Source organism: Rosa chinensis, chromosome 6 (genome assembly GCF_002994745.2).
Source record: "Rosa chinensis cultivar Old Blush chromosome 6, RchiOBHm-V2, whole genome shotgun sequence".
NCBI classification, from domain to species: domain Eukaryota; kingdom Viridiplantae; phylum Streptophyta; class Magnoliopsida; order Rosales; family Rosaceae; genus Rosa; species Rosa chinensis.
In genome coordinates, this window is record NC_037093.1 from 68,758,278 (window position 1) to 68,780,102 (window position 21,825).

Here is a 21,825-nt window from a genome sequence, read left to right on the forward strand (position 1 = left end):
TAACCATTCTTAGAAAACCAAAACGTGATGTAGTGTGACCCGCCAAATCAAAAACTACTCGGTAAATGCAAAAGCCATTGACCACACCCAAGACAAGCTACAAACACCACTTTGATTTGTCTTTGATTCTCATTAGTGGTGATTTCAGTTGGGTTTGGTTAAAGTAGAGGAAACCATAATAGCTTTTGTTAGGTCGATCTCTATGTTCAAAACTTCAAATTCTTTCTAAAGAAAGATCAATCCCCAACCTCAGTATTAACAAAACCATGACTCAAAAGCTATCGACCACACCCAAAAGCTATGGAGACGTTTTTTGGACCAAAACGTTCAAATTAATGACAAAGCTTCTACTTTGATTTGTCTTCGATTCTCTGCAATGATAGTTCTAGATAAGAAATCATGCAACACATATTCATAGAACCAGTGGCGGAACCAGGATCCAAAACCTGTATAGGCTAATTAGCAATCAGTTAAATTAGACTAATTTCTCTATAATTTATATATATATATATATATATGTGGTACAATGACTATAGCTCACAGCTTTCTGTATAATGACGATAGCCCATAAGAAACCAAGCAGTATCAGCAGAGGTATTAAGAGTAAGTAATTCATTCCACAATTCAAGAAACTGTTTTTCCTTTTGAGGATACATGTATAAAAATGTAATGTACTAGCGATCAACATTTTTAGGATTAGAGAAGCAGAAAAATGAATATAACGAGAATGTTCAAGAACAAGTGAAATACTATAATTTATTTCATTCCAAAGTAATATCAAGCCACCACATTGCCCATCCGTTGGAATACAACAAGCATTACCAAAAGGAAGCTTAGAAACTAGCTTATCTAAAGCATCCGTATCGAGTCTAGTATCCATTAAACATAAAACATCAAGAGCAACTAAAGAAGAGAGAAAGGTTACTTGAGGGAGAAAACCTGGCCGTGAACAACCATGACAATTCCAACTTAGGATTGTCATTCTAAACTATTGAAAGAAGAAGGTTCTGCATTGGATTCTTTAACAAAGTCTCTGCCTCGTTTACAAGGACTTATGAAGAAAGATCCAAAATAAGGAGTCACATAATCTTGACTAGAGGTATGTAAATTTATGCTAGAGTTGAATCCGGTAAAACAAGTACACCATAAGCCTAAGCTTGTAATATGCAGATTAACAAAATCAAGAACAAACACTCAAACAGAGAGCCAATAAAATTAATTGAGCAAAAGTAAAAAACAAACCTGGCCTTCACGAACTCATAGCTACAATTAAACATTAATTGATAATTATCCAAGCAGAAAGAGAGAGCACAGTGACCAATTGTATAGGTAAGAACTTGAACCCAACTCACCGTCATAAGTAAAACCTAATTGAAGGCAAGGGGGCAAGGGGGCATCTGCAATCCTCAAAGCCAAAGAGACGCGGAGCCATCAAGGAGTAGAAATAACCTCAACCCAAATGGATATCGAAGAGATTCTCTGGACCAGTGATGCGTCTGATTCCAAAAACCCCAATTTTCCTTTGTTGCCATGCCATATTGTCTTGGTCTCCTCCGCGAAAAAACTGATGATCGAGAGATTTATGATTTGGTTCTTCAAATTGAAAATCTCTGAGATAGAATTGATTGAAACCCAGCCAGGGATCTTTCCATTTGATCACCAAAGCTACCCAGAATCCCTAAGTTTGTGGGTTCAAGTCGAGTAGCTCCAGTCTCCGGATAGGTTTTTTTTTTTTCTTTCCTTTGGTTATGGGCTGAGAGAAAATATACATATACTTAAGGGTTTTTGGGTCAAATTCTTGTCTAGGCTGCAGCCCAGACAACCTACCATGTAGTTCCGCCCCTGCATAGAACTATTGACGATCAATTCCCAACCCTAACATTGGTGAAAGCTGAAACCATACTGACTAAACTCAAGAGCTATTGAGCCCAAATCACAAATTATTGACTAGATGCAAAAGCTATTGCCCACGCCCAAAATGTTCAGATGACGAATGAGCTTCTCTCGATTCTCCTCCATGATATATAGTTACCTAGTTAGATAGCAGTTGGGTTTCGTCATCGATAGGTTTTCCTATAAATGAAATAACTCTCGGCAAATGTTTAGGTATCTGTCAACAAAAAATAGTTGGTAAAGATTCTTTTTGGTTACATTAGAGGGGAATCCAACTATTCCAACCTCTAACCTAGCCTAATCCTTATCCAATCCCCAACTCCCCCTCACCAGTTCGGTAAAGATACTGTCGGCGATCGTTCGTTGAAGGTTGTTGTCTAAATGAGATATATCTCTGACGAAAATTTGTTAACATAACTTTACATTTCTGCCTATGAATATTTCGTCAATAAAAGTCATTCATTAAATAAAATATCTTTAAAAGGTTTATGCCAAGTAAGAACTCATCGGAATAAGTTGTTCTCTAACAAAAATTTGTCAATTTAGGTTTTTCACCAAGATGTCGAAGAAGGTTGTTTTACTAAAGGTTTTTCCTGCCGTTTAGTGGTCGATAAAGATTATTAATCTCTAAAACAAAATATCTAAAGGGGAGTGAACTCCCTATTTTACAATCTACACTCCATATTTCTTTTTTTAGTATCTTAAATTTTATCTTTTTTGTTGAGTTTATTGTAAAAGTGATGTTGAAATACTAAAAAAAAAAAAAAGATAGAATGTGAATTGTAAAATAAAAAAGTAAATTTCACTCCCCTATCCAATAGGTACCAATGAATACGTTTAAGCTACATTGGACTGTTAATTTGTTTGGGCTTTATATTGGACTAGAAATGTCAGGTAGCCGCTGTCTTCAAGATTTTGAAACCAATCAAATTGCTACACTTTGGAATGAGGGAAGAACCGCATTATCCTACTTCGTTAAAATTACAACAGGAATCTGATAGGGATTGCCTATCTAACTTATGTAAATCCCCATATAATGGCTGCAAAGAATTGCAGACTGGTAAGCGAATGATCACACTCCGAAAGGCCCAAGAGGCCCAAAGAATGCGCGCTCACTTATGCCTTGTAATGCTTTTCGGCTATGACATCTTTGTCCTCCTGAGCAGTTCATCTCCTCAACAAACCACTTGCCCCTAAAAAAAGTGAGGCAATGGCAATAAATGGACTAGTTCAGCAACGCCTAATGATACTAGCAACATTTCTGCCAATCTCTTCTTTTGTCTGCTCTGACACAGGACCATCTCCCAGGTACATGTCAAAGAAGGCCCCTGAGAGAAAAATTGTGCATCAAATATTTATCCCAAAAACAATTTCACGAGACGCGTGTTGAAATACTAGAGAAATGGAAGGGGAAAACGGAAAGAGATTCACTTACTGCACAGTTCCTTGCTTTGGACTGCTCCAATCTGATTATCTCCAACTGCAAAATCAATTTTCCATCAATTTTGTATGAATAAATCAATCAAGAGTAAAACATGACACAAATCTGTTATAGACATCATCCAGCTGAAAATATGAAGCAGCAAGCAATGTACAGCACAAGAGCAACTAGAAAACAGAAATGAACTGGAAAGAGGGGTTATAAGGCTTTGAAACTGTATCCTTTATGCTTAAATTGACGCATGGCAGATGTACTGGTATAAACAATCTAATCAATCACCGCTTACTTTTAGTAATCAATTTTCCATCAGCTGTTCGTTGAAAATCAATTGTTGTTCCCTGATATATTCAAAAGAGTTGACGTAAGAATAATTTACTCCAAAATCACTAGATAACATGGAAAAGAATAAGAATAATATAATATTACCGCTGGCAATGGAATATCTTGTGTGAAGTTTGAACCAAATGTTGTTATGCAACGATAGTCAGTCTCTGGGTTTGTCTAACAAAAGTGAACAAAAATGACAAGAATTAGTAAATACAATATCAAAAAGTACAAAATACAGAATGAGCGAAGAATATGATTTACCTTCACTAATCGGGCTCGAAGGGATTTCTCAAAGGCACTGCATTCAATTATAACCAAAAGCACATAAGCAGGAATGACGTAAAGTATATTCTAAAAGAAAAAAAAATGACAAACAGTAAACATTAAGCATATTAAACACAGCAAGGAAGGAATAAAGATAACTCAGCTGAAGCTCAGCTTGGTATACACAGAAACTTGGAGAATCAGTTTTTGGCTTTAGATCGTGAAAGAATTTAGAATTTATAAAACATTGTAGGCTTGTAGCTCATATATCTATGGCCTAAAATTTCCCAAACGAATCCCCCATTTCAAGGTAACCCCATCAAAGCCACTACAAAATATTGAGCTAACACAATATTAATCTAAACGGTATCGTAGCATTAATAATAAAAAAACAAGAGAAGCTAAGCTATGCACACTCAGCTAACCAAGCTATTGATACCAGGAATAGAAAATCTTCCATGAGGGAAAAAAAAATCCCTTGTATCCAAGAATTTTAATTAGCTGTTAGAAATTATAAAGAGAAATCACACAATTGTTCCGAGTCTCAAACAAGATAGCATACACATTTAAATATCCAAGATTATGTCGAGAACAGGAATATAACTTACTCTCTCACAGTATTGATTTTCATGCCATTGCAACTAACCACAAGCCTAACTGTCATATCAATATCTTCCCTGCAGGCCAAAAAAAATGCAGTAGAAAGTTCATCAAATCCAGGAAACACAGCTCAGCCATAATAAGTAATTGAACAACTTGGCCAAAACCACTTATATGCCAACCCGGCTTCGAAATAAAATAGGGGGAAAAAAGACGGTAGACAAACACTTTCAACAATATAAATGTAAATGAAAAACAGAAGAAATTTTTTTTGAGCAAGACAGTTGTCAATACCTGAGAAGGTCCTGATAAAAATCATGGCGTTTGTTTAGTTCATCAGCCGAAACAGAAGCATATTTTGGACCCAATTTCTTGCAAACAGAGTAAGGATGAATATCTATATAAAAAAAAATTAAAAAAACAAATGAAAGACCACATAAGATAATGGATGTGAAAAATAGTCCAGATTGGAAGAAACTCAAAAAATGAGTGGAACTACTAATAACTTACAAAAGCCAAACGCATAGAGCTTCAGAGATTTTATTCTAATTATTGTCATTGTTCTGGATCCAGTCCCCACAAGGACCTGAAATGGATTTACAAAATATCAACATTAAATATATTTCAAAAATGTGAACTTTATATACAAGCTGCCTTTGCCTATTGCAGAAAAGTAGAATGCTAGCTCTCAACCTTATGCTTCCATTTACTGATCATGCTTCCATGAAAGTAAAACATGCCCAACACATGAAATTAATAAGTAAAGCCATTGCAAATTAATACACTACACCATCTATAAACAAGAGAAATGAACTACGAGAAAACTAAACAAGTAAAAAAATTTAACAAACCCCACCACCTAAAGCAACAGAAAAACTCCGAAGTGCTAACCTCTGAACTTAAACTGGAATTGTTCCCTGCTCTTAAAATATTGTCCAAAACCATAGGGAACTCAATGCCAGTTCTAGGCTCCACTGCATGTATTCTCCAGTCCAAATTGGGAAGAGGTAGACCAGCACATCCTTGGCGTCCAACCTCACAAGGCCTTTGATCCATAACGTCAGTGTTTGCTGATGAAACAGCTAACATGTTTGAAGATCTGGTAGAAATTACCAAAGAAGAGAATTTTCTAATCAACATAAAAAACAGAGCCAGGAGAATTTTTGCTCTTCAATCCACCCCTTTTGTGAAAGATATAGTGACTTACAAGTTGCCAAAAGGTGGTACAAGAGCAGTAGCTAACGAGAGCAAGGAATATGAATATCGCCTTTCAGCTTCTCTTTGTAGGAATTGCATAACAAAAGCCGATATCTTACCAAAATCCATGGGGTTATTACATTCTCCTTTTGGCCCAAAACTGAAGTGAAATCCTTTGAATTTTTGTCTACTTGAAGTAATGTGTTTTACTTGTGCAGAAGAACTGGAGGTTCCAGGTTCAAAACCATCCAAGTTACCTGCTATTACCCTAGTAGCATTTGTACTGGTCCCAGAAGAGAACATCACTAGTAAAGCACCAGCAAACTTTGAAATATGATTAAACGCACCTTCAAGAGCTAAGCTTCCAGGCACATGAAAGCATCTACAATGGTGCAATGAATTGTCCATAAATGAACTAACATGTGAAAACACATGACCCCCAAAACTATGCAAAATCAGAGGCTCCAGCGGAAAGTTGTACGAAGACCCGTCATCAAAATCCCCAAACCAAAACCAATTATTCTTCATGCTTTTGCTATGTCCTATAATTCTACCCAGATTGGCTCTTGAAGCTTCCTCAACTGAGAAATTGGGTTTATGACATCAATCCAGACAGATAGAATACACCTGCACAAAGCCAAAAAGTTTTTGTCATTTAAGATCGAAAGAACATAACTAAACAAGGCTATATAAAACAGAACAGAACAGGACAAAAAATAAGCACCAGCTTATAAACGGTGCTTTTGAGGTTAACTCTAGCTCAAAATAAGTTCTATATTGATTGGTCTATAATCCAATTTACTTGGACACTAAATGGGTTCATAATTCAAACCCAAAATGACAAATTCCACAACACACAAGACCAATTTGCCATTACTATCTTCCCAACCACCAAAGACCCCTTCTTTCCTCAAACCCAAAATAATATGATCATGCAACAAAACCTGACAGCTCTCTGTTTTATAAATCAGGGATCACATGGATCAAATTAGTGCCCCTTTTACGTCCTCCAAAAGAATCAAACAAAATTGAAAAGAAAAAACCAGAAAAAGGAAGCAAATGCATGAAATGTAAAAGCCACTTTCTTCTGGCATTTCACTTTTTTGCTTTCTTGCTCTGATTCCTTTTCCTCAACCACGACACAGAAAACAAAGGCAAACCCAGAAAAGAAAACGAGAATAACAAACCTGGGATCAAAGCCAAATTGGGTTTTCACGGCGAGATCAAGGATTCTTCTTCTGCATTAGAAGAAGAAGCTGGGTTCTCTTTGTCTGCGTGCATGTACGTTTCAGAGAGAGAGAGGAATATGCTTTGGGGTGCCAAACGCGATCAAGTCACAGTTGATTCAAGAGCCTTCTTTCTTCTGGGGTCAAAATTGGAAACACACAGAAACAAAAAAGAAAACCAATTTTTCTCCCAAACTCTGTGAATTAGGTCCTTTTTTTCCTTGCCCAATTTTTTTCAGGTGGGCGGCGAATAAAAATATGGGGTTGAAATGACGGTTTTGACCTTGAATCTTAGTTGGGTGAGTTGTGTCCTTTTTTCGGTGTCTCTGGGACACGTGTGGTCAAATCCCAGTCGGCAGGGTTGAAGGCATAGGAAGGGAGAGGGACAGATACTCGATGCCATAAAATGTGTCTAATAAGAATTGTTACTTACTAGGGCTGATGTCATCGAAAGTTGGATCTTTTGTAAATTTTTTCTTTAGTATACTAATGCAGCATAGATATAATCAATTTAATTCTTTTTGACAATAGTTAAATAACAAATTGAGAGATGAGGGAGTAAACGTGTGAAATTGAAAAAACATGGACTGAACTGTTTTTTCCCTGAAAGTTCAGGGAGTAAATAATATTTAACCCTTAATTTAATTCTTATGAACGGTTTAGGTTGCAAGAGTTGATTCATTTATTGGTTTGATTGGATTAGTGGATGACAGCTAATAAGAATTGCAATAATTGTGAAGTTGGTTAATTGATACTATAATTAACTTGTTGTAAAAATGATATACTCATAAAAACTTAAAAATTGAACAATTAAGATGCTTATATGTGATCAAATAATCGATAAAAAAAAACTCCTTATGACCAAATAAAAGAAATTTCTTAATACAAAAGCTCTCTATTATGAAGTTCTACTCAACCATCACATAGTTTTTAAATGACCATGAGGTTTATGATGACTGAAAGCAAATGTATAACGTTACTCTTTAATATATTAGTGCTTCTCTAAAAATATATTTTCTTTTCGTGCCACTCCGAGCAAAGAAAACACACTTGGGGTTGGGTTTCAAAGTTTCAACAATGGTACATAACTTACATGAGAAAAGTATTGGCCAAAAGAAAAGCATGCAAAAAATACCTGTCAGATTTGATGGTTGGACTTTGACCGATGGGGAGTGAGTAAATCATGTTTGACAAGTACCTACCGCATATGGACCGACTTATTTATTTAATTTTTTTTTTTTTTGACAAATCGAAAATCATTCATTCATTCAACCAAAAAGCAATATATTGGGGAGGACCTGACCACAACCCCAACCCGCAGTTACAGAAACCATCAGGCCAAAAGGCTCAAACTCTAACCGCCAAACGCCCATGTCCAGAGCTACCTTGAGACATATTACCCGAAAGTTCCAATAAAACCTCGTAATCAACAGCAAAAACGACAGCATCCTCTTCAACACCGTGTCCAAAAGTACTAGACCACGTGTAAAGGATCGCATGTCAGCGACTCGACAACAAAGGCAAACCAGAATAGAACCAAATCGTCCACGGGAATGACACCATATAAATGGCATACCACCTAGACCTAATCCAAGCTCAAAGGAGTAGGAACTCAACCCTATCTCCGATAAGTAGGGACATATTAACACAGAACCAACCAACAACAGAACTGAAATTAAACAACTAAAGCCTGAAAAACTGAAAACAAAACAACACCAGCATGGCCCAAAAGCAAAGGCCCAGCCCAACTACCTTTTCCCCCAACAGAGAGATTGTGCCGTCGACAACCATTCCTGCCACCGAAGAACTCCATCGTCCCAACTCCTCAACCTCACCTCACCTCGCCGCCTCACTGCATCCCTACGCTGCCACTCTGCCTAGCCAAATTGCAGACAGACCCGATACCCTGTTAAAAGCCTTAACTAGATCCAAACCCAAGAACGAAACAGATCCCAAAAGGAATCGACCCTGTCGAGTTTCGATCTCCACCGCCACAACTCAGATCTTCGAGTCAGAAACGCCAAATCCCACCGCCGGAAAGAACCAGCATGTCGCGGCACCACTCTCTCCCTCGCCCCTGTTTCGAGAGGGACAGAACGATCTGCCTAACCCGGAAACAACACCCCATCCTCCATCCCTGGATCGCACCTCTGCTCAAAAAGCACGCCCTTATTCAGAAACAACATCCTCTCCTGGGTTGGAAACGCTGCGACGCAATCGCCGGTAGCGTTCAGCCGGGAGAGAAAACACTCCTTTTTTTTTTTTTTTTTCCTCCCACACGTTCTTTTTTCCTAAGTTTAAGTTTTTGATATTGACAGACTTATTTAGTTAAAACATAAAATTTCGGCAAAGACCGATTTATCACCGACCACGCTATATGTGCCGACGACGACTGGTTTTAAGACCGGTATATTCTCTGAAGTTCAAGTCAGTCATGAGTTTAGACTCTTTATATATTCTGTTTCCGAAATGTACGTCGGAACTAGCGTCGCTCTTTATTGAAAAGAAAAATACCCGTGAAAAGATTAACAATCATTCATTTATATATCTTAAAAGATCTGTCTCGACACTCATAATCGGAACACGATTTAATGGAAAATTAAATGCTAATAATCAAGGAATATGAGCGCTCAAAATGTGAAAATACAATCTTTTATGGCCCAGAAAAATGGTCCGTCCCTCTCTGGTCACAACAAACCTGCCTCGAACAGATTTCTCCGTCTTAAGGTCTCATCCACAAGCTTGAAAGTCTTCTTCACCAACTTTTGATCAAGGGCAGTAGTTCTATAGATCTTAAACACGCGGTCCACACGATCCGGGGTGGTGCTCTGAAAATACAATTCCTCAAATTTTTTCTTCACAAACCTGAAAGCAAACATGTACAATGGTTATTAGACCTATAGCAACAGTAGGTCCAGGCAGGCTTAGAACACTAATAATTGAGCAGGTTCGGCCACACGTTGAGTGTCTCCATTTTAGTTTCTCTATAATGAAAACGGTTGAGCTTTAGTGAAGCTTTCAGCCAGCTATAGATCCAATTTTGACCACAGATTGGACAAGAAACAGTTTGCAGAGCTATGGTAGTTCTGTTCCTTCCATTTTAAGCAAAGGACCACAAAGATGCAGACACTTACTCGTATGCATGTTCAATTTCTTGTTTTCCTGTAGAAACTGGCTGGTAATCTTTGAACCACTCACACACATTAAGTGGCACCTACACAATGAATCATCAAGTATCAACAACCCATACAAATGTGAGCTTGCTGCTAACGAATAACTGCATACTGATCTACTGACTCTTACCTTTAGAACCTTCTTCTCGAATATATCGAACTTGTTTAGAAATAGCATGAAGGACGTTTTCTGCATCCAAAAGCAAAAATGAAAACAAAGCATTCAATGTAAAAAAGCCAAACTTTTAGAGAAAGGAATTTCCAGTCGCACATGCGACACACACACACACACACACAGAGGACAACTTGGAAGAAAAGAAACCTCAAAACAAGGTTGCTTCAGGACCCAGTCAAAAAGTTCCTTTGTTTCCATCATTCGATTCTTGCTTTCATCTTCAAAGAGTGTTTGATCATAACTGTAACACAATTTTCAAAACAGGACTAATTTAGCTTGACAGTGGTATTTGACATGCTTATGCTGACATACTACATGCAAGAAAATAGGGGTGGCAATTGCATACTCAAGACCGAAAACTGTTTCATACGTCCCTTTTACTTTCCCTACTGCAATTAATGGAATAGTGTACATAAAACAACTTTCAGTGACAGCAATGGAAGTTAACATGAATTAATTTCCTTATTGAGTTATTTTCATGTTAACAAGGATCTTGGGGACTTTCTTAAGAGGTACTTTCCTGCTTTGACCCATTAACAAAGAAAACAAAATGGCAACCACAAGCAAGATATGGGCATATTGCTCTGAAAGAATGGCTGCTGATGATTAGTCAAGAACCGGGATCAATTGCTACGATCATGCATGCGTATGAGGATGTAATAGTAATGTGAAAGCAAGGAGGATCTTACTCGCTAACAGCAGCACAAAATATAACAGCTGTAACACCTTCAAAAAGATGGATCCATTTCCTCCTCTCGTTTCTCTGGCCTCCAACATCAAAGAGTCTATATACTTCACCACTTTTCTTGTTTTCGCCAACAGGGCTGCCAATCAAAATTATCGCTGAGTTGTCTGATTGTACTTTGAACCATATAAATGAGTTGCAGTATCATAAGAATATTTCTGAAAGAAATTCATCGTGAACTAAACTATATCCTTAGAGCATCCTCAAGTTGCTTTCATCCTTTGTATTTTTGAATAATGGCTGATTAAGGACGAATGGATGGCATGATTAAACACATAGAAATAAGAAATAATTACCTGAACTGGATCTCTACAACACCAGTTGTACGAACTCTTGCATAAAGAACATCTTCCTGCAATATCAAACATGCCAACTTTCTGAGAGAACAGTTGTACCTTTTCCACAGTGTAAACAGTAACCAACAGATATATCAACTCCTGCACCTTCTTCAGTTCAAGAAACAATCAGTTACTAGAGTGAACTGTACATACCTTGGTTGGAATGTAATTTGTGTCAGCTAATCTTTGTAGATTTTCCATGAAATAGTTGGCACAATCAGGAACTTGGAGCTCATTACCACGAGTATATGTTTCCTACAATTGCATGAATGGGATACTTCACTTAAAGCATTGGACAGAAGACCGAAGCTGTGCTAAGCACAATTGTTTAAGCACTAGGAATGATGTCAAACAATTGGAATATATCAGGTACAAGAAGTTACAGCTACCTGAATTGCTGCATCTTTCCAAAGAGTCTCTATCTCCTGTGCAAGCTCTTTAGTTAGACGTGGATAATCCAATCTGCCCCCTATTTTTGATAGTTTCTCTCCAATTTCCTGATAAAAGGAACCAAACTTTTTACTTAGCAAACAAGCACTTCTCTTCAAACACGGTATGAGCAAGCAGGAATCTTAAAAGGACAAAATTCATAAATTGGCTGTAAGGATAAATCATATGTTAAAAACAGTGAAACTTTCACCATTTGTACAGTAAATAAAAAGATAAAACCTGATAAGGCAGTTTAGTAAACTATGAAATGATGAGATCAAACCTGATTTTCACTAGATATTTCATATGTTTCACTGTCATTCTGAGCGAGCTCCTTTGACCCATCATACAATATCTGTTCAACCACATCATGCATACATTAAATACAGGACTAACATTCATCTTCTTTTGCACCAAAGAAGAGTGCTTGCAGGAAAACAATGCTTTCTGCTATAAAGAGCTCACACTAATATTCTTTGTATTATGCAGAAAGGGAAATAACCAACACACCCTTTCAAGTATTGCGTACTTTTATGGTCTGATACACATTGGCATGTATGACTGATATGTAGCTCTTGAGTTCTGCATCATCGAAGCCGGTTTGAAACAAAAGCTTTATCTGCAAATAAACCATATTTAATATTTTTGTTTTAGTAAACAAAATTTATAAAATCTTAAACCGAGAAACATATACAATATCTTACCTGCTTGAAGATTGTGGACTTCCCTGACTCCCCAGCACCTTAAAACAATAGAATGATCACATTACTTATAGAACAAAGTTTAGCCTTTACTACGGATTTTAAAAAAATAAATATATCTAAACTGGAACGTGAGAAAGGAAAAGGTACGAATGTAGTTTTTATATGTGGAAAACATTACATATAAATTTATGTTTATTACTATACCTATAAATTTATGTTTATTACTAGCAATAGCATTAGAAGATAAAACAGTACTTGACACCTCTTGGTCATAAAGATTCTAGTTTTCAACCATAGCAAACTCAAACTGTTGAGAACATGATGTTCTGCATGCAAATCTTAAAAAGGCAAGCAGAACATTATATATACCTAGTAGGAGAAGTTTCTGGATATGTTTTTCAGCCTTCGTTTCTTGTTCAATTCTCCTTTCAATTTCTGCAGTCTGGATGCAAGGCATCAAAAATAAATTAGATGCTGATAAAAGATTCAAAGAACGATAATTAAAACATCATCGACCTGAAAGAATCTTGTTCGAAACAAATGAAATATTTAAAAAAAAAATGCAAAGCTGCTCTGGCAACACTTGATCAATGAGATAACAAAATTTGAATTATCATGCAGAATCCACCTGTGCATTCTCTTCATTGTCCGCTTCATTGTAATGCTGGTTTTTGCTGCAGAGTGAGCCCATATTTTCTAATACAATAGACAGCATAGAAGATGCACAAGTCAAGCTCAATACCGTCTTATATGTATCTCCAATTCCCTTCTGTAATGTTCCTACATAATGTGTTTCAAAAGCACCTAATCACAAAGCTAAATATATCAAGGAGCAATAAAGATAATCTCACACTACTTCCCTGAATAGAAAAACCATTGGCCCCGGAACAAAACATTACAAGTAAAAAGCACAGTGCCTGGGCATGAATTCGTTATGAGCTAAAGTGATAGAGTTTCTATTGATTCTAAGTTGGGCAGACAACAAAAACATGATGCAAACCACAAAATACTAGTTAATCAGTGAGGCTCAGATTCGTATTGGCTTTTCACACTTCCTATAAATTTAGTAATACATATTAATTAATATGTAGAATTTGCCCATCTTCCAGAAGGAAAAGTAGCCCAGTATACAAAATCAGTAAATAGACAAACCCAAAACGCTATTCCATCAACCCAGTTCCTAATTCTTGACAATATAATTTTCCCATCAACTACAAAAAAAAAAACTCATAGTTCCAGAAATATTAGGACTAGCCCATGAAACAAAATCACTAAATAAACAAGCCCAGTAACTCAATCAAGAAACAAAAGAGAATCCAAAACCTCTTGATCTAGCAACAACACCAGAGATCTGTTGAGAACCTGAAATGAGCTATTGTAAGTAAGAAAGTTTACCTGCAGAGAAAAGAAAAGAAAATTGAATCGCCCGAGGAGGAGTTGTGTGTTGAAACTTCGGATACTGGGGTAGGGTTATATACAAAAACCAATGCAGGGTGTTTGAGAGTCCGTGTGTATATATAAGTGTGTGGATAGTTGGGAAGAAATCGAAATGGGGGTGTTGGCTAAATCTGGAAATAAGAAGAAGAAAAGAAAGAAAGTAAACAAAGAGCGCCGAAAGCTGCAAGAGCCAGCCTATTGTTTCTTCTTGGCTATTCACTTTCAGTCAAAGATGGAGAAAGAAAAGACAGGACCCCAAAATAAAAAAATGAAACTATATTTATTTATATACTTGTTTGAAAAAAAAAATATATTAGAATAATAATATTATCTTCTTGGGACAATCCACGGTCTGTGTCTGAGACTATATACGCTTTTGACTGCCTTACGTACTGATGAGTCTTCTAGTTCTTGGGGTGCATCTGCCCAAAACAATGCCAGGTTGTGCCACCATATGGTGGGTCATCTGCTCCTCCTTCCCCTACTCCCCATCTTTGTCTCTGTCTCTGTCTCTGTCCTCCCAAACACTGGCGGTGATGACAGTTTACCTTCCGGGCCTTTCCATGTTCTTCAATGTGATTCCTTTTCTCGACTCACCTTAATTAGGGACGAATTTAAGAACCTTTTTTTGTTTCATGTAATAAGATAATCAGTTTGACAACGGATTTAAAGTTTGGAGGATTTATTGAACAATTTATCACGACAGTTGCACACTCGATGACATTTTTTGCTCTTGCATTCTCCATCACATCGTCCATCCTCTTACGTAAAGATGGGTTACTCCAATGGTTGTTTTAACAACTTTAGTTATTGCTCCTAACAAATCTTCCACAAATCTTCTATTTTTTTTTTTTCCTCAGAGAACATAATCCACGAAAATTGTGAATAATGGTAACACGGGATGTTACTGGTTGGTCAATATCTTCAATTAGTAGTCCAAAAAGGACTTGATCATATTTTTACAATCATTTATCTTATGAAAATTCTAGATTAACTATCATTATATAAGTTGAAAGGCAAATCTAGCATTGAAAAATCCGGAGCATCCCGTACTCCAAATTACGTTAACAAGTTCAGATTTCATATTTTTAATAAATACTTATGAAATATGTAAATTGTAATTAAAATCTCAACCAAGTTAATTTTTTTTTTATCTCAAAAAAAAGAATCTCAATCAAGTTACCAAAGACAAAGAATGAAATAATTAGAAACTATAAATTCCTTCAAAAAAAATTAGAAACAATAAATAGATATCAGCCCAACTTATACTACGAGCCGATAAGACAGTCCAACCGAGCTTAGAAAAGGAATCTAATACCAGTCCAGCTCGGAAAATGGATATAATACCAGCGCAGCACACCCATTCAAATCCACAGCCCAGCCCAAAACCTCCCTATCCCCCAATGTCCCAGCCTAACAGCAAGTTACAGTTCAGACTCGGTCCTTGCACAAGAAGCTTTGTACAATGTTGTTGAACTGTACAGCATCTTCAATCTGGGGAATGTGTGATGTGTTCTTGATCACCTCCAGTCTCGCTTTCGTCCCCAGAAGCCTGCAATCACAAGAAGCGAAATAACAAGTAACATGATAACATACATCTCGAAGCAATTAAATTGATCAAACACAAATCGAAAAATAGTACATACTGCTTCAGCTCAGTAGCCATCTCCAGAGGAAATATCTGGTCGTTTTCTCCCCACACTATCAAAACCTCCTACATTATACAGCCCAAGTAGCAACTTAGCATTGCAAATCAAAATCAAAATCACTGTTAGTTACTTAAACCATAGAATTACCGGGTTGCTAATACCTTATCATGAAGAGGAGATATGTTTGCTTTGTCATCTCTTCCAATTGTCACTCCCTTCAAAAGTTCCATCTTCTCCTTCCTTTTATCCGAGTACAATTTCTACATTTGTAAACAAATCCAATCAATACAATTCGGATGAATCTCGAAATAATATACCGACATATGAAGTAGACATTTTTCATCGGAGAATTTTTACTGCTGTAGAAAAGATGATCTTATCACATGAAAAGGGATAATGTAATGTTGATTCGACCTCTATGAAAATACATATATATACCTGTACGAAGTCATTCATGAAAAATTGGGGGATCATGTCAAGTTTCTTGGACATGGCGAGAGCCATCAACTTGTGGAGCTGCGCGGCGGTGGCCGGAAGCATAAGGTCCTCAATTTTGTCGACGTCGGCTCTGTTGAGCAATGCCTCGCTATCTCTCCGTCTCATGTTGACCCCTGAGCTGGCGATCACCACCTTCTCGACTCTCTCCGGCCACGTCCTGGCCAAGTGATACGCCACGAACCCGCCGTAGCTGGTCCCCACCACGCTGAACCTCTCCACGCCCAGCTTCTCGAGCAGCTTCGCCACCGAGGCCGCCTGAAACGTTTCGGCCCGGTTCGGTGACGTGGTGGTCGAGCCGCCGAAGAAGACCAGATCGGGGACGTAGACGTTGAATATGGGAGAGAAGAACTGGACCTGCTTCCGCCACTGCCACATGGCGGCAGGTCCGAAGCCGTGGATGAGGACCAAGGAGGGCTTTTGGTTTTGTTTGGGGTTTGTTTGGTAATTCGGGTTGGGGCCCCAGAAGTGGAGGGTGGTGTCGTCGTCGATCTTCATAGACTGCTGCGAGAGGCCGGAGGCGGCGAGGCAGCGGCGGACGTAGATGCCCCATAGGGTTACGGGGCTGAGGAACGAGGGCAGAATCGTCATTTTATGATCAGTGGAGGAAGAAGACTGTATGGGAAAGTGATATACGAACAATGGTCTCCTGTTTTTGCGTTTGGTTTTTCTGTCTCTTTTACCCTAATTTTGGAAACAAAGAATGAAATGCGTGTGGGCGTGAGAATTGATATACTTAATTTACAGATGGGGGTTGGTTTCGGTAGATGTGCCCAACTTTCACCAATCTCTTGCTTTTTCTATAATTGGGCTGCCAAGTGGTTAGTGTTTATAAACTGTGTAAACAGTACAGTACACATCTTCCGATTCCATGAACGACACCAAACTTTGTTTTTCGTACATATACCCACACCAAACTTTGTCAAGCTAGCTAACTGCATGTGAATAGTAATTCCAAACAACATGAGCGGACAGATGCAATCCACAATATGATCGTTTTACAACAGCGATGATGATCTAATGGTAGAAATTGTTAATACCGACCCTTTTTTTATTTCTTTTTGAAGAAGAAGAAGAAGAACTGCTATGCCAATTGTTCAGCATACATTAATTGCATGTCATTGGTGTTGAATGTACATCAACAACTAGCTGCTGTAATAATATTATGAGGGTAAAGGCTGAGCCTCTCAGCTTAATCGGTTCCAAATCCCATTATAGACAAATTTTTTTAACAAGCAGCCGCTATAAGACAACCAGAAGACAGAAGTTTAGGGCTGCTTCGTTCCAAGTTGAAGTCAATAGCCCACGCTATCTTCTACTAATAATAGTTAGTAAGAAATTAAGGGTTGAACTTCGTGTTCAATGAAATTGAAATGAGGTCACGTACTATTGTACTAAGCTATACATAAGAGCCCACGTAGCTAGCTAACAGTACTTTTCTCGTATCCCACCAACTATGATTTGGATCGATGGAAAAAGAATTGATCCTTCACGATCCAACGACCATTCATATTCTTCCGATTATTGCACAAGCAGAGACTAAAACCTTGCCTGATGATCACTTGCTAGGTTAATTTACTATTAGGAGAAGGTTGAAAGCTAGGGGTTACCAAATTTTTATCCTCTATAATTATGCTTTAACTTAAACCCTTGTTATTTTTAGTGTGACATGTATTGCTATATAATGCATATGCTATGTGCCAAGTTCTCCAAACTATGCAAAATGCCCGCAAGGCGTTGGACGAAATTCCTCAGAGAACATTGGCAGAGTGCTCAAGCTAGCTGATCTCACTGGTGTGCGCTATGCTTGTGTCGTTGATTCGAGGCCGGCAAATCAAAGGTAAACCCTACATACTCAAATCATATTTCAATTCCTGTCATGCTTATAATCACCAAGGGAATTTGTTGTTTTATGTATTATGGTCATATTTGAGCTTTCCAGTTTAGCCAAAAGACAAGCTTAGGTTTACACATTCTAGGAGCTTTCCTTGTTGCCATTGACGAAAGAGAGTCTTGAGAATTCTATCCAAATAAGCCAGTGGGTGTTCGGTGTTCTTCCAGTGGCAACATGCCAAAATCTGATCTTGACCTCTTAACACCACTAGTCTACTATTCAAAATATCATTCAGCATAGCCTTACCTACCCCAGAAATGAGACATTAGGCCAATAAACAAGTAGCCATAGAATCATAGATTCTGTATATCAATATATATCCCTTTATTTTCCTTAGTGGATTGCCTCGATAGTTATTGGTTTTTGTGTGTGTATGTGTGTGTGGGGCTAACTATTGAAATAGGAGCATTTTATAAATTCATCTATTACTCGTTTGGTGCTTCATGTAGTTTGTATAGCCAAGAAAAGTCAAGAGTTAGGCAAGTCATTCGCTGTACAAATTGTATTTGAAAAATGGAGGGTGTTGCAGGACCCCAGAGAATACACATATATATGTATGGTTGGTGAGAAAATGAATGATGAGGCTAGGTCTCTCATCCTCAGCCTTCTTGGAAATCCTACATAATTTCCATCTCGTCTAGAAGACGTTGGTTAATTTTCTGGACCGTCTCATTCTCAATATGACTGCAGAGAAGATGTCATGGAAATGTATCCTCCCAGTCTGTTGTTCCAAAAGTAGTGATGCGGATTCCACAAGACAAGTTCAAGATAAGCGAACCCCTTTTCTGCAGCAAAGGCTGTCCATGTCGGATGTAATTAGCGATCCCAGCTATGCAGATGATCTCTCCAATTCTTTTTCCGGCCTAAACCTCCACGTGTTTTCACTAGCGGAGCTTAAAGTTGCAACAAACAACTTTTCATGGAGTAATTTGCTTGGTGAAGGCGGCTTTGGACCGGTTTACAAGGGGTTTGTTGATGACAATCTTAGGCCTGGAAAATTGAAGGCTCAGCCTGTAGCCGTCAAACTATTAGACTTGGATGGCTTTCAAGGCCATAGGGAGTGGCTGGTATGTTCTTTTAGCTCTTACACACTCTGTGTTTCAAATGTCGAGTAATGTTCATGTTCTAATTTCTAAGTAGCTAGTGTGGGATTAAAATAGTACTTTTGAGTGATTGTATGTGCTTCTCTTATCGTATAGGCAGAACTTGTTTTTCTTGGACAGCTGAGGCATCCCAATATTGTTAAGCTGATCGGATATTGTTGCGAAGAGGAGCATAGGCTTTTGGTATACGAATACATAGCCAGAGGAAGCTTGGAAGATCAACTCTTCAGAAGTGAGTTTCTTATTTCCATTTTTCTTGACATTTATATTAATCAGCTGCCAACTCTTCTAGTATTAATCGATCAGAGGCTTTTAGGATATTCTGCTGCTCTTCCATGGTCAACCAGAATGAAAATCGCAGTTGGGGCGGCTAAGGGCCTAGCATTCCTGCATGAAGATCATAGGCCTGTCATATTCAGGGATTTTAAAACTTCAAATGTTCTGCTAGACTCTGTAAGTTTTGTTCTGAGCTCTCCTTCTCTGGGTCCCGTTCCCCTGGTCAGCTGCTGACCAGGGATTTTGTGCTCAACTACCGTCCGATTGACCGTCCGATTTCAATCGGACAGTTAATATGTATTATCTCTGAAAAATTTAAATACATATCAACCGTCCGATTGAAATCGGACGGTAGTTGAGCACAAAATCCCTGGTCAGCTGCTGACCAGGGGAACATCTCTGATTTCTCTGACTCTATACATGGCATGTAATACAAGGAAACCAAGTAACATTTACACTTCATATTTTAGGATTATACAGCAAAACTTTCGGATTTTGGGTTAGCAAAGGATGGCCCAGAAGGAGAAGAAACTCATGTGGTAACACGTATACTAGGGACTCAAGGGTATGCAGCCCCTGAATACGTAAGGACAGGTAATTCCAATTCAATTCAAGCTAGCTGCTTAGGCACAACATGAAAACTCATGAATTTAAATTAATCAAATTTGACACGTTCGACTTCAGGTCACTTAACAACCAAGAGCGATGTGTATAGCTTTGGAGTAGTTCTATTAGAGCTGTTGACAGGTAAAAGGTCACTAGACAGAACCCGCCGGAGCCGTGAACAATGCCTTGTAGAATGGGCGAGGCCTCTGTTGAAGGACCCAAGAAAGCTTAACCGGATCATAGACCCGAGATTGGAGGGACAGTATTCCAGCAAAGGGGCTAGAAAGGCAGCTACATTGGCTTATACTTGCTTGAGCAACAACCCGAAGTCGAGGCCTATGATGACGGATGTGGTTATGATCTTGGAGTCTCTTCAGGGCTTCAACGAAGCGTTAACCTATCAACCATTTGTTTATGTCGCACCAAATGAAGAAAAGGACTGCAATGAAGATAAGGGAAAGTACCATTGCGGATACACCCTAAAAGAAGCTCTCAAGACGGAATTGATTTGACACATTATCTTGGTATATGTGGGGAATTTGTAAGTACTCATAATAGTGGTATGCCATTGTATTTTCTGAACTATAAAATGATGGAAAAGAATGAAGCATAGATGATATCGTATGGTAATGATTAAGATACACTTGACTGAGAATAGACCAAAAACCTACCGGATGTCTCAATCAATAAGGCAGCTCCTGATGATGTTAGTAATGACTGGAATTTCAAGTTTCAATCACCACCAACCCACAGGCCACAGGGCTTGAAATTTCTTCCCAGGTAGGCCCTAACTTCATTAGGTTTTTAGTGTTCACTCGAATATTTTTTTTTTTAAAAAAAAAAAAACATGTCGATCTTGTTGTTTGGCTCATATGTGGATGTACCAACCTTCTGGCGTACGCAAGATGTTTCTTCTCTGAGTGAAGGATTGAAAATGAAGATTGAAGAATTGGTTGCTTAACAACCATATAAAGTATTAATTATGAGATAAATGTTTCACATGGACCATAAAGGGATGAGTCGCACCAAATTAAAGTTGGCATATTCCCCTCTAGCACGTAACATAGATTCTCATCAAGTGGAAGTTGTAGTAGAGTTAAGTTTTCATGTACACTTCATATATTAGGTATTTTTAGGTGCGTTTTTTCAGAAAAACGAATGTTTCAAAAATTTTAAGAGAAAAAATTACATCAAAAGACTCTAACTAGATCTTCAAGCAAGTGATATTCACATTAAGGAGATAGCAAAGTTATCATCGACAAAGTTTGTATCACGACATATAGATAATTATAGTAATTTATTTTAAATGTGCTTTAAATCAAAAACTAGCTTCCTCTACCAAAAGGAAAAAGAAAACAACTATCTTCGTCATGTTGCCATGACCATAAGATGGGAGACGATTGGAAACTAATAAGGAGATAACGAGTTTTGGACCAACACTTTTATCAGAAGAGATTCAAAAGCACTGATGTGCACTTGCAGTGCCAACGAAAACAGACGGCTGGATAACATTGTACTTTTTTATTATTAAAAAAAATTTACTCCAAATATCAATAATTAAGATCACCTAATAGGCCTCTGGGCGACTTACACTTCCGATGCATAGAATAATTTACGCACTTTACATATGTAATTAATAAATCTAATCAAATGCTCTAAAATTGTTGCAAATTTTGTTCTCAAGACTCGAACCCGGGAAAAGGGAAGTAAAACAATGCAGCGCAGAGTAAACGTTTCCAAGTTTTTGACCACTCGACCGAAACGACACGCCGTCGCGTTTCTATATTCCCCGGAAACCAAAACCAAAACCAACCGACGCCCGATTCGAGACCATTGGCGCGATTCGATCATAA

At 38.0% G+C, this 21,825-nt stretch overlaps 4 protein-coding genes across 9 annotated transcripts; 1 reads left to right on the plus strand and 3 right to left on the minus strand.

Annotated features, from left to right (window-relative positions):
* Positions 1-2,681: 2,681 nt before the first annotated feature.
* Positions 2,682-7,143, minus strand: LOC112170154 (fatty-acid-binding protein 2). 2 transcript variants are annotated; one of them, XM_040509661.1, is made up of 12 exons: positions 6,910-7,143; positions 6,070-6,349; positions 5,733-5,979; positions 5,417-5,624; positions 5,036-5,111; positions 4,820-4,922; positions 4,534-4,602; positions 3,923-3,959; positions 3,761-3,835; positions 3,621-3,672; positions 3,329-3,373; positions 2,682-3,221 (listed from the first exon to the last, which is right to left on the minus strand). In XM_040509661.1, the coding sequence occupies exons 2-12, from the start codon at positions 6,248-6,250 to the stop codon at positions 3,124-3,126; spliced, it is 1,191 nt and encodes a 396-aa protein (XP_040365595.1). In that variant the 5' UTR covers positions 6,251-6,349; positions 6,910-7,143; the 3' UTR covers positions 2,682-3,123. The 2 variants fall into 2 exon arrangements, with proteins under 2 accessions (XP_040365595.1, XP_024163096.1); XM_024307328.2 differs by having other exon boundaries at positions 2,744-3,221; positions 5,733-6,349; positions 6,910-7,139.
* Positions 7,144-9,465: 2,322 nt separating this feature from the next.
* On the minus strand, positions 9,466-14,220 carry LOC112170155 (guanine nucleotide-binding protein alpha-1 subunit). 3 transcript variants are annotated; one of them, XM_024307330.2, is made up of 14 exons: positions 13,908-14,218; positions 13,141-13,316; positions 12,882-12,954; positions 12,513-12,550; positions 12,338-12,427; positions 12,092-12,163; positions 11,769-11,876; positions 11,533-11,634; positions 11,338-11,393; positions 10,986-11,120; positions 10,444-10,537; positions 10,252-10,311; positions 10,083-10,162; positions 9,466-9,813 (listed from the first exon to the last, which is right to left on the minus strand). In XM_024307330.2, exons 2-14 carry the CDS (start codon positions 13,225-13,227, stop codon positions 9,636-9,638), a joined length of 1,173 nt encoding a protein of 390 aa, XP_024163098.1. In that variant the 5' UTR covers positions 13,228-13,316; positions 13,908-14,218; the 3' UTR covers positions 9,466-9,635. The 3 variants fall into 3 exon arrangements, with proteins under 3 accessions (XP_024163098.1, XP_024163102.1, XP_024163100.1); XM_024307334.2 differs by having other exon boundaries at positions 9,636-9,813; positions 13,141-13,208; positions 13,908-14,220; XM_024307332.2 differs by having other exon boundaries at positions 9,636-9,813; positions 13,141-13,292; positions 13,908-14,219.
* Positions 14,221-15,145: 925 nt separating this feature from the next.
* On the minus strand, positions 15,146-16,881 carry LOC112172269 (2-hydroxy-6-oxononadienedioate/2-hydroxy-6-oxononatrienedioate hydrolase 1). Its single transcript, XM_024309546.2, has 4 exons — positions 16,037-16,881; positions 15,760-15,858; positions 15,596-15,663; positions 15,146-15,501 (listed from the first exon to the last, which is right to left on the minus strand). The coding sequence occupies exons 1-4, from the start codon at positions 16,682-16,684 to the stop codon at positions 15,381-15,383; spliced, it is 936 nt and encodes a 311-aa protein (XP_024165314.1). The 5' UTR covers positions 16,685-16,881; the 3' UTR covers positions 15,146-15,380.
* An 872-nt stretch (positions 16,882-17,753) lies between these two features.
* Positions 17,754-20,624, plus strand: LOC112170148 (serine/threonine-protein kinase RIPK). 3 transcript variants are annotated; one of them, XM_024307320.2, is made up of 6 exons: positions 17,754-17,933; positions 18,678-19,054; positions 19,187-19,322; positions 19,407-19,543; positions 19,837-19,960; positions 20,051-20,624. In XM_024307320.2, the coding sequence occupies exons 1-6, from the start codon at positions 17,897-17,899 to the stop codon at positions 20,482-20,484; spliced, it is 1,245 nt and encodes a 414-aa protein (XP_024163088.1). In that variant the 5' UTR covers positions 17,754-17,896; the 3' UTR covers positions 20,485-20,624. The 3 variants fall into 3 exon arrangements, with proteins under 3 accessions (XP_024163088.1, XP_040364295.1, XP_024163089.1); XM_040508361.1 differs by having other exon boundaries at positions 17,801-17,933; positions 18,437-19,054; XM_024307321.2 differs by having other exon boundaries at positions 17,811-17,933; positions 18,517-19,054.
* Positions 20,625-21,825: the final 1,201 nt, after the last annotated feature.

Excerpts from the sequence above, each read along its gene's own strand:
- LOC112170154 (XM_024307328.2), bottom strand. The coding sequence starts at position 6,250 with ATGAAGAATAATTGGTTTTGGTTTGGGGATTTTGATGACGGGTCTTCG. Across the intron at positions 3,960-4,533 it reads AAAATCAATACTGTGAGAGA|TGCCTTTGAGAAATCCCTTC; the intron begins GTAAGTTATATT and ends AATTGAATGCAG. Across the intron at positions 3,222-3,328 it reads CCAAAGCAAGGAACTGTGCA|GGGCCTTCTTTGACATGTAC; the intron begins GTAAGTGAATCT and ends TTTTTCTCTCAG.
- LOC112170155 (XM_024307330.2), bottom strand. The coding sequence starts at position 13,227 with ATGCTGTCTATTGTATTAGAAAATATGGGCTCACTCTGCAGCAAAAAC. Across the intron at positions 12,428-12,512 it reads AGTCCACAATCTTCAAGCAG|ATAAAGCTTTTGTTTCAAAC; the intron begins GTAAGATATTGT and ends GTTTATTTGCAG. Across the intron at positions 11,121-11,337 it reads GTTGTAGAGATCCAGTTCAG|CCCTGTTGGCGAAAACAAGA; the intron begins GTAATTATTTCT and ends TTTGATTGGCAG.
- LOC112172269 (XM_024309546.2), bottom strand. The coding sequence starts at position 16,684 with ATGACGATTCTGCCCTCGTTCCTCAGCCCCGTAACCCTATGGGGCATC. Across the intron at positions 15,859-16,036 it reads TCATGAATGACTTCGTACAG|AAATTGTACTCGGATAAAAG; the intron begins GTATATATATGT and ends TTACAAATGTAG. Across the intron at positions 15,664-15,759 it reads TATCTCCTCTTCATGATAAG|GAGGTTTTGATAGTGTGGGG; the intron begins GTATTAGCAACC and ends TGTATAATGTAG.
- LOC112170148 (XM_024307320.2), top strand. The coding sequence starts at position 17,897 with ATGCTTGTGTCGTTGATTCGAGGCCGGCAAATCAAAG. Across the intron at positions 17,934-18,677 it reads TCGAGGCCGGCAAATCAAAG|AGAAGATGTCATGGAAATGT; the intron begins GTAAACCCTACA and ends ATATGACTGCAG. Across the intron at positions 19,323-19,406 it reads GGAAGATCAACTCTTCAGAA|GATATTCTGCTGCTCTTCCA; the intron begins GTGAGTTTCTTA and ends AGAGGCTTTTAG.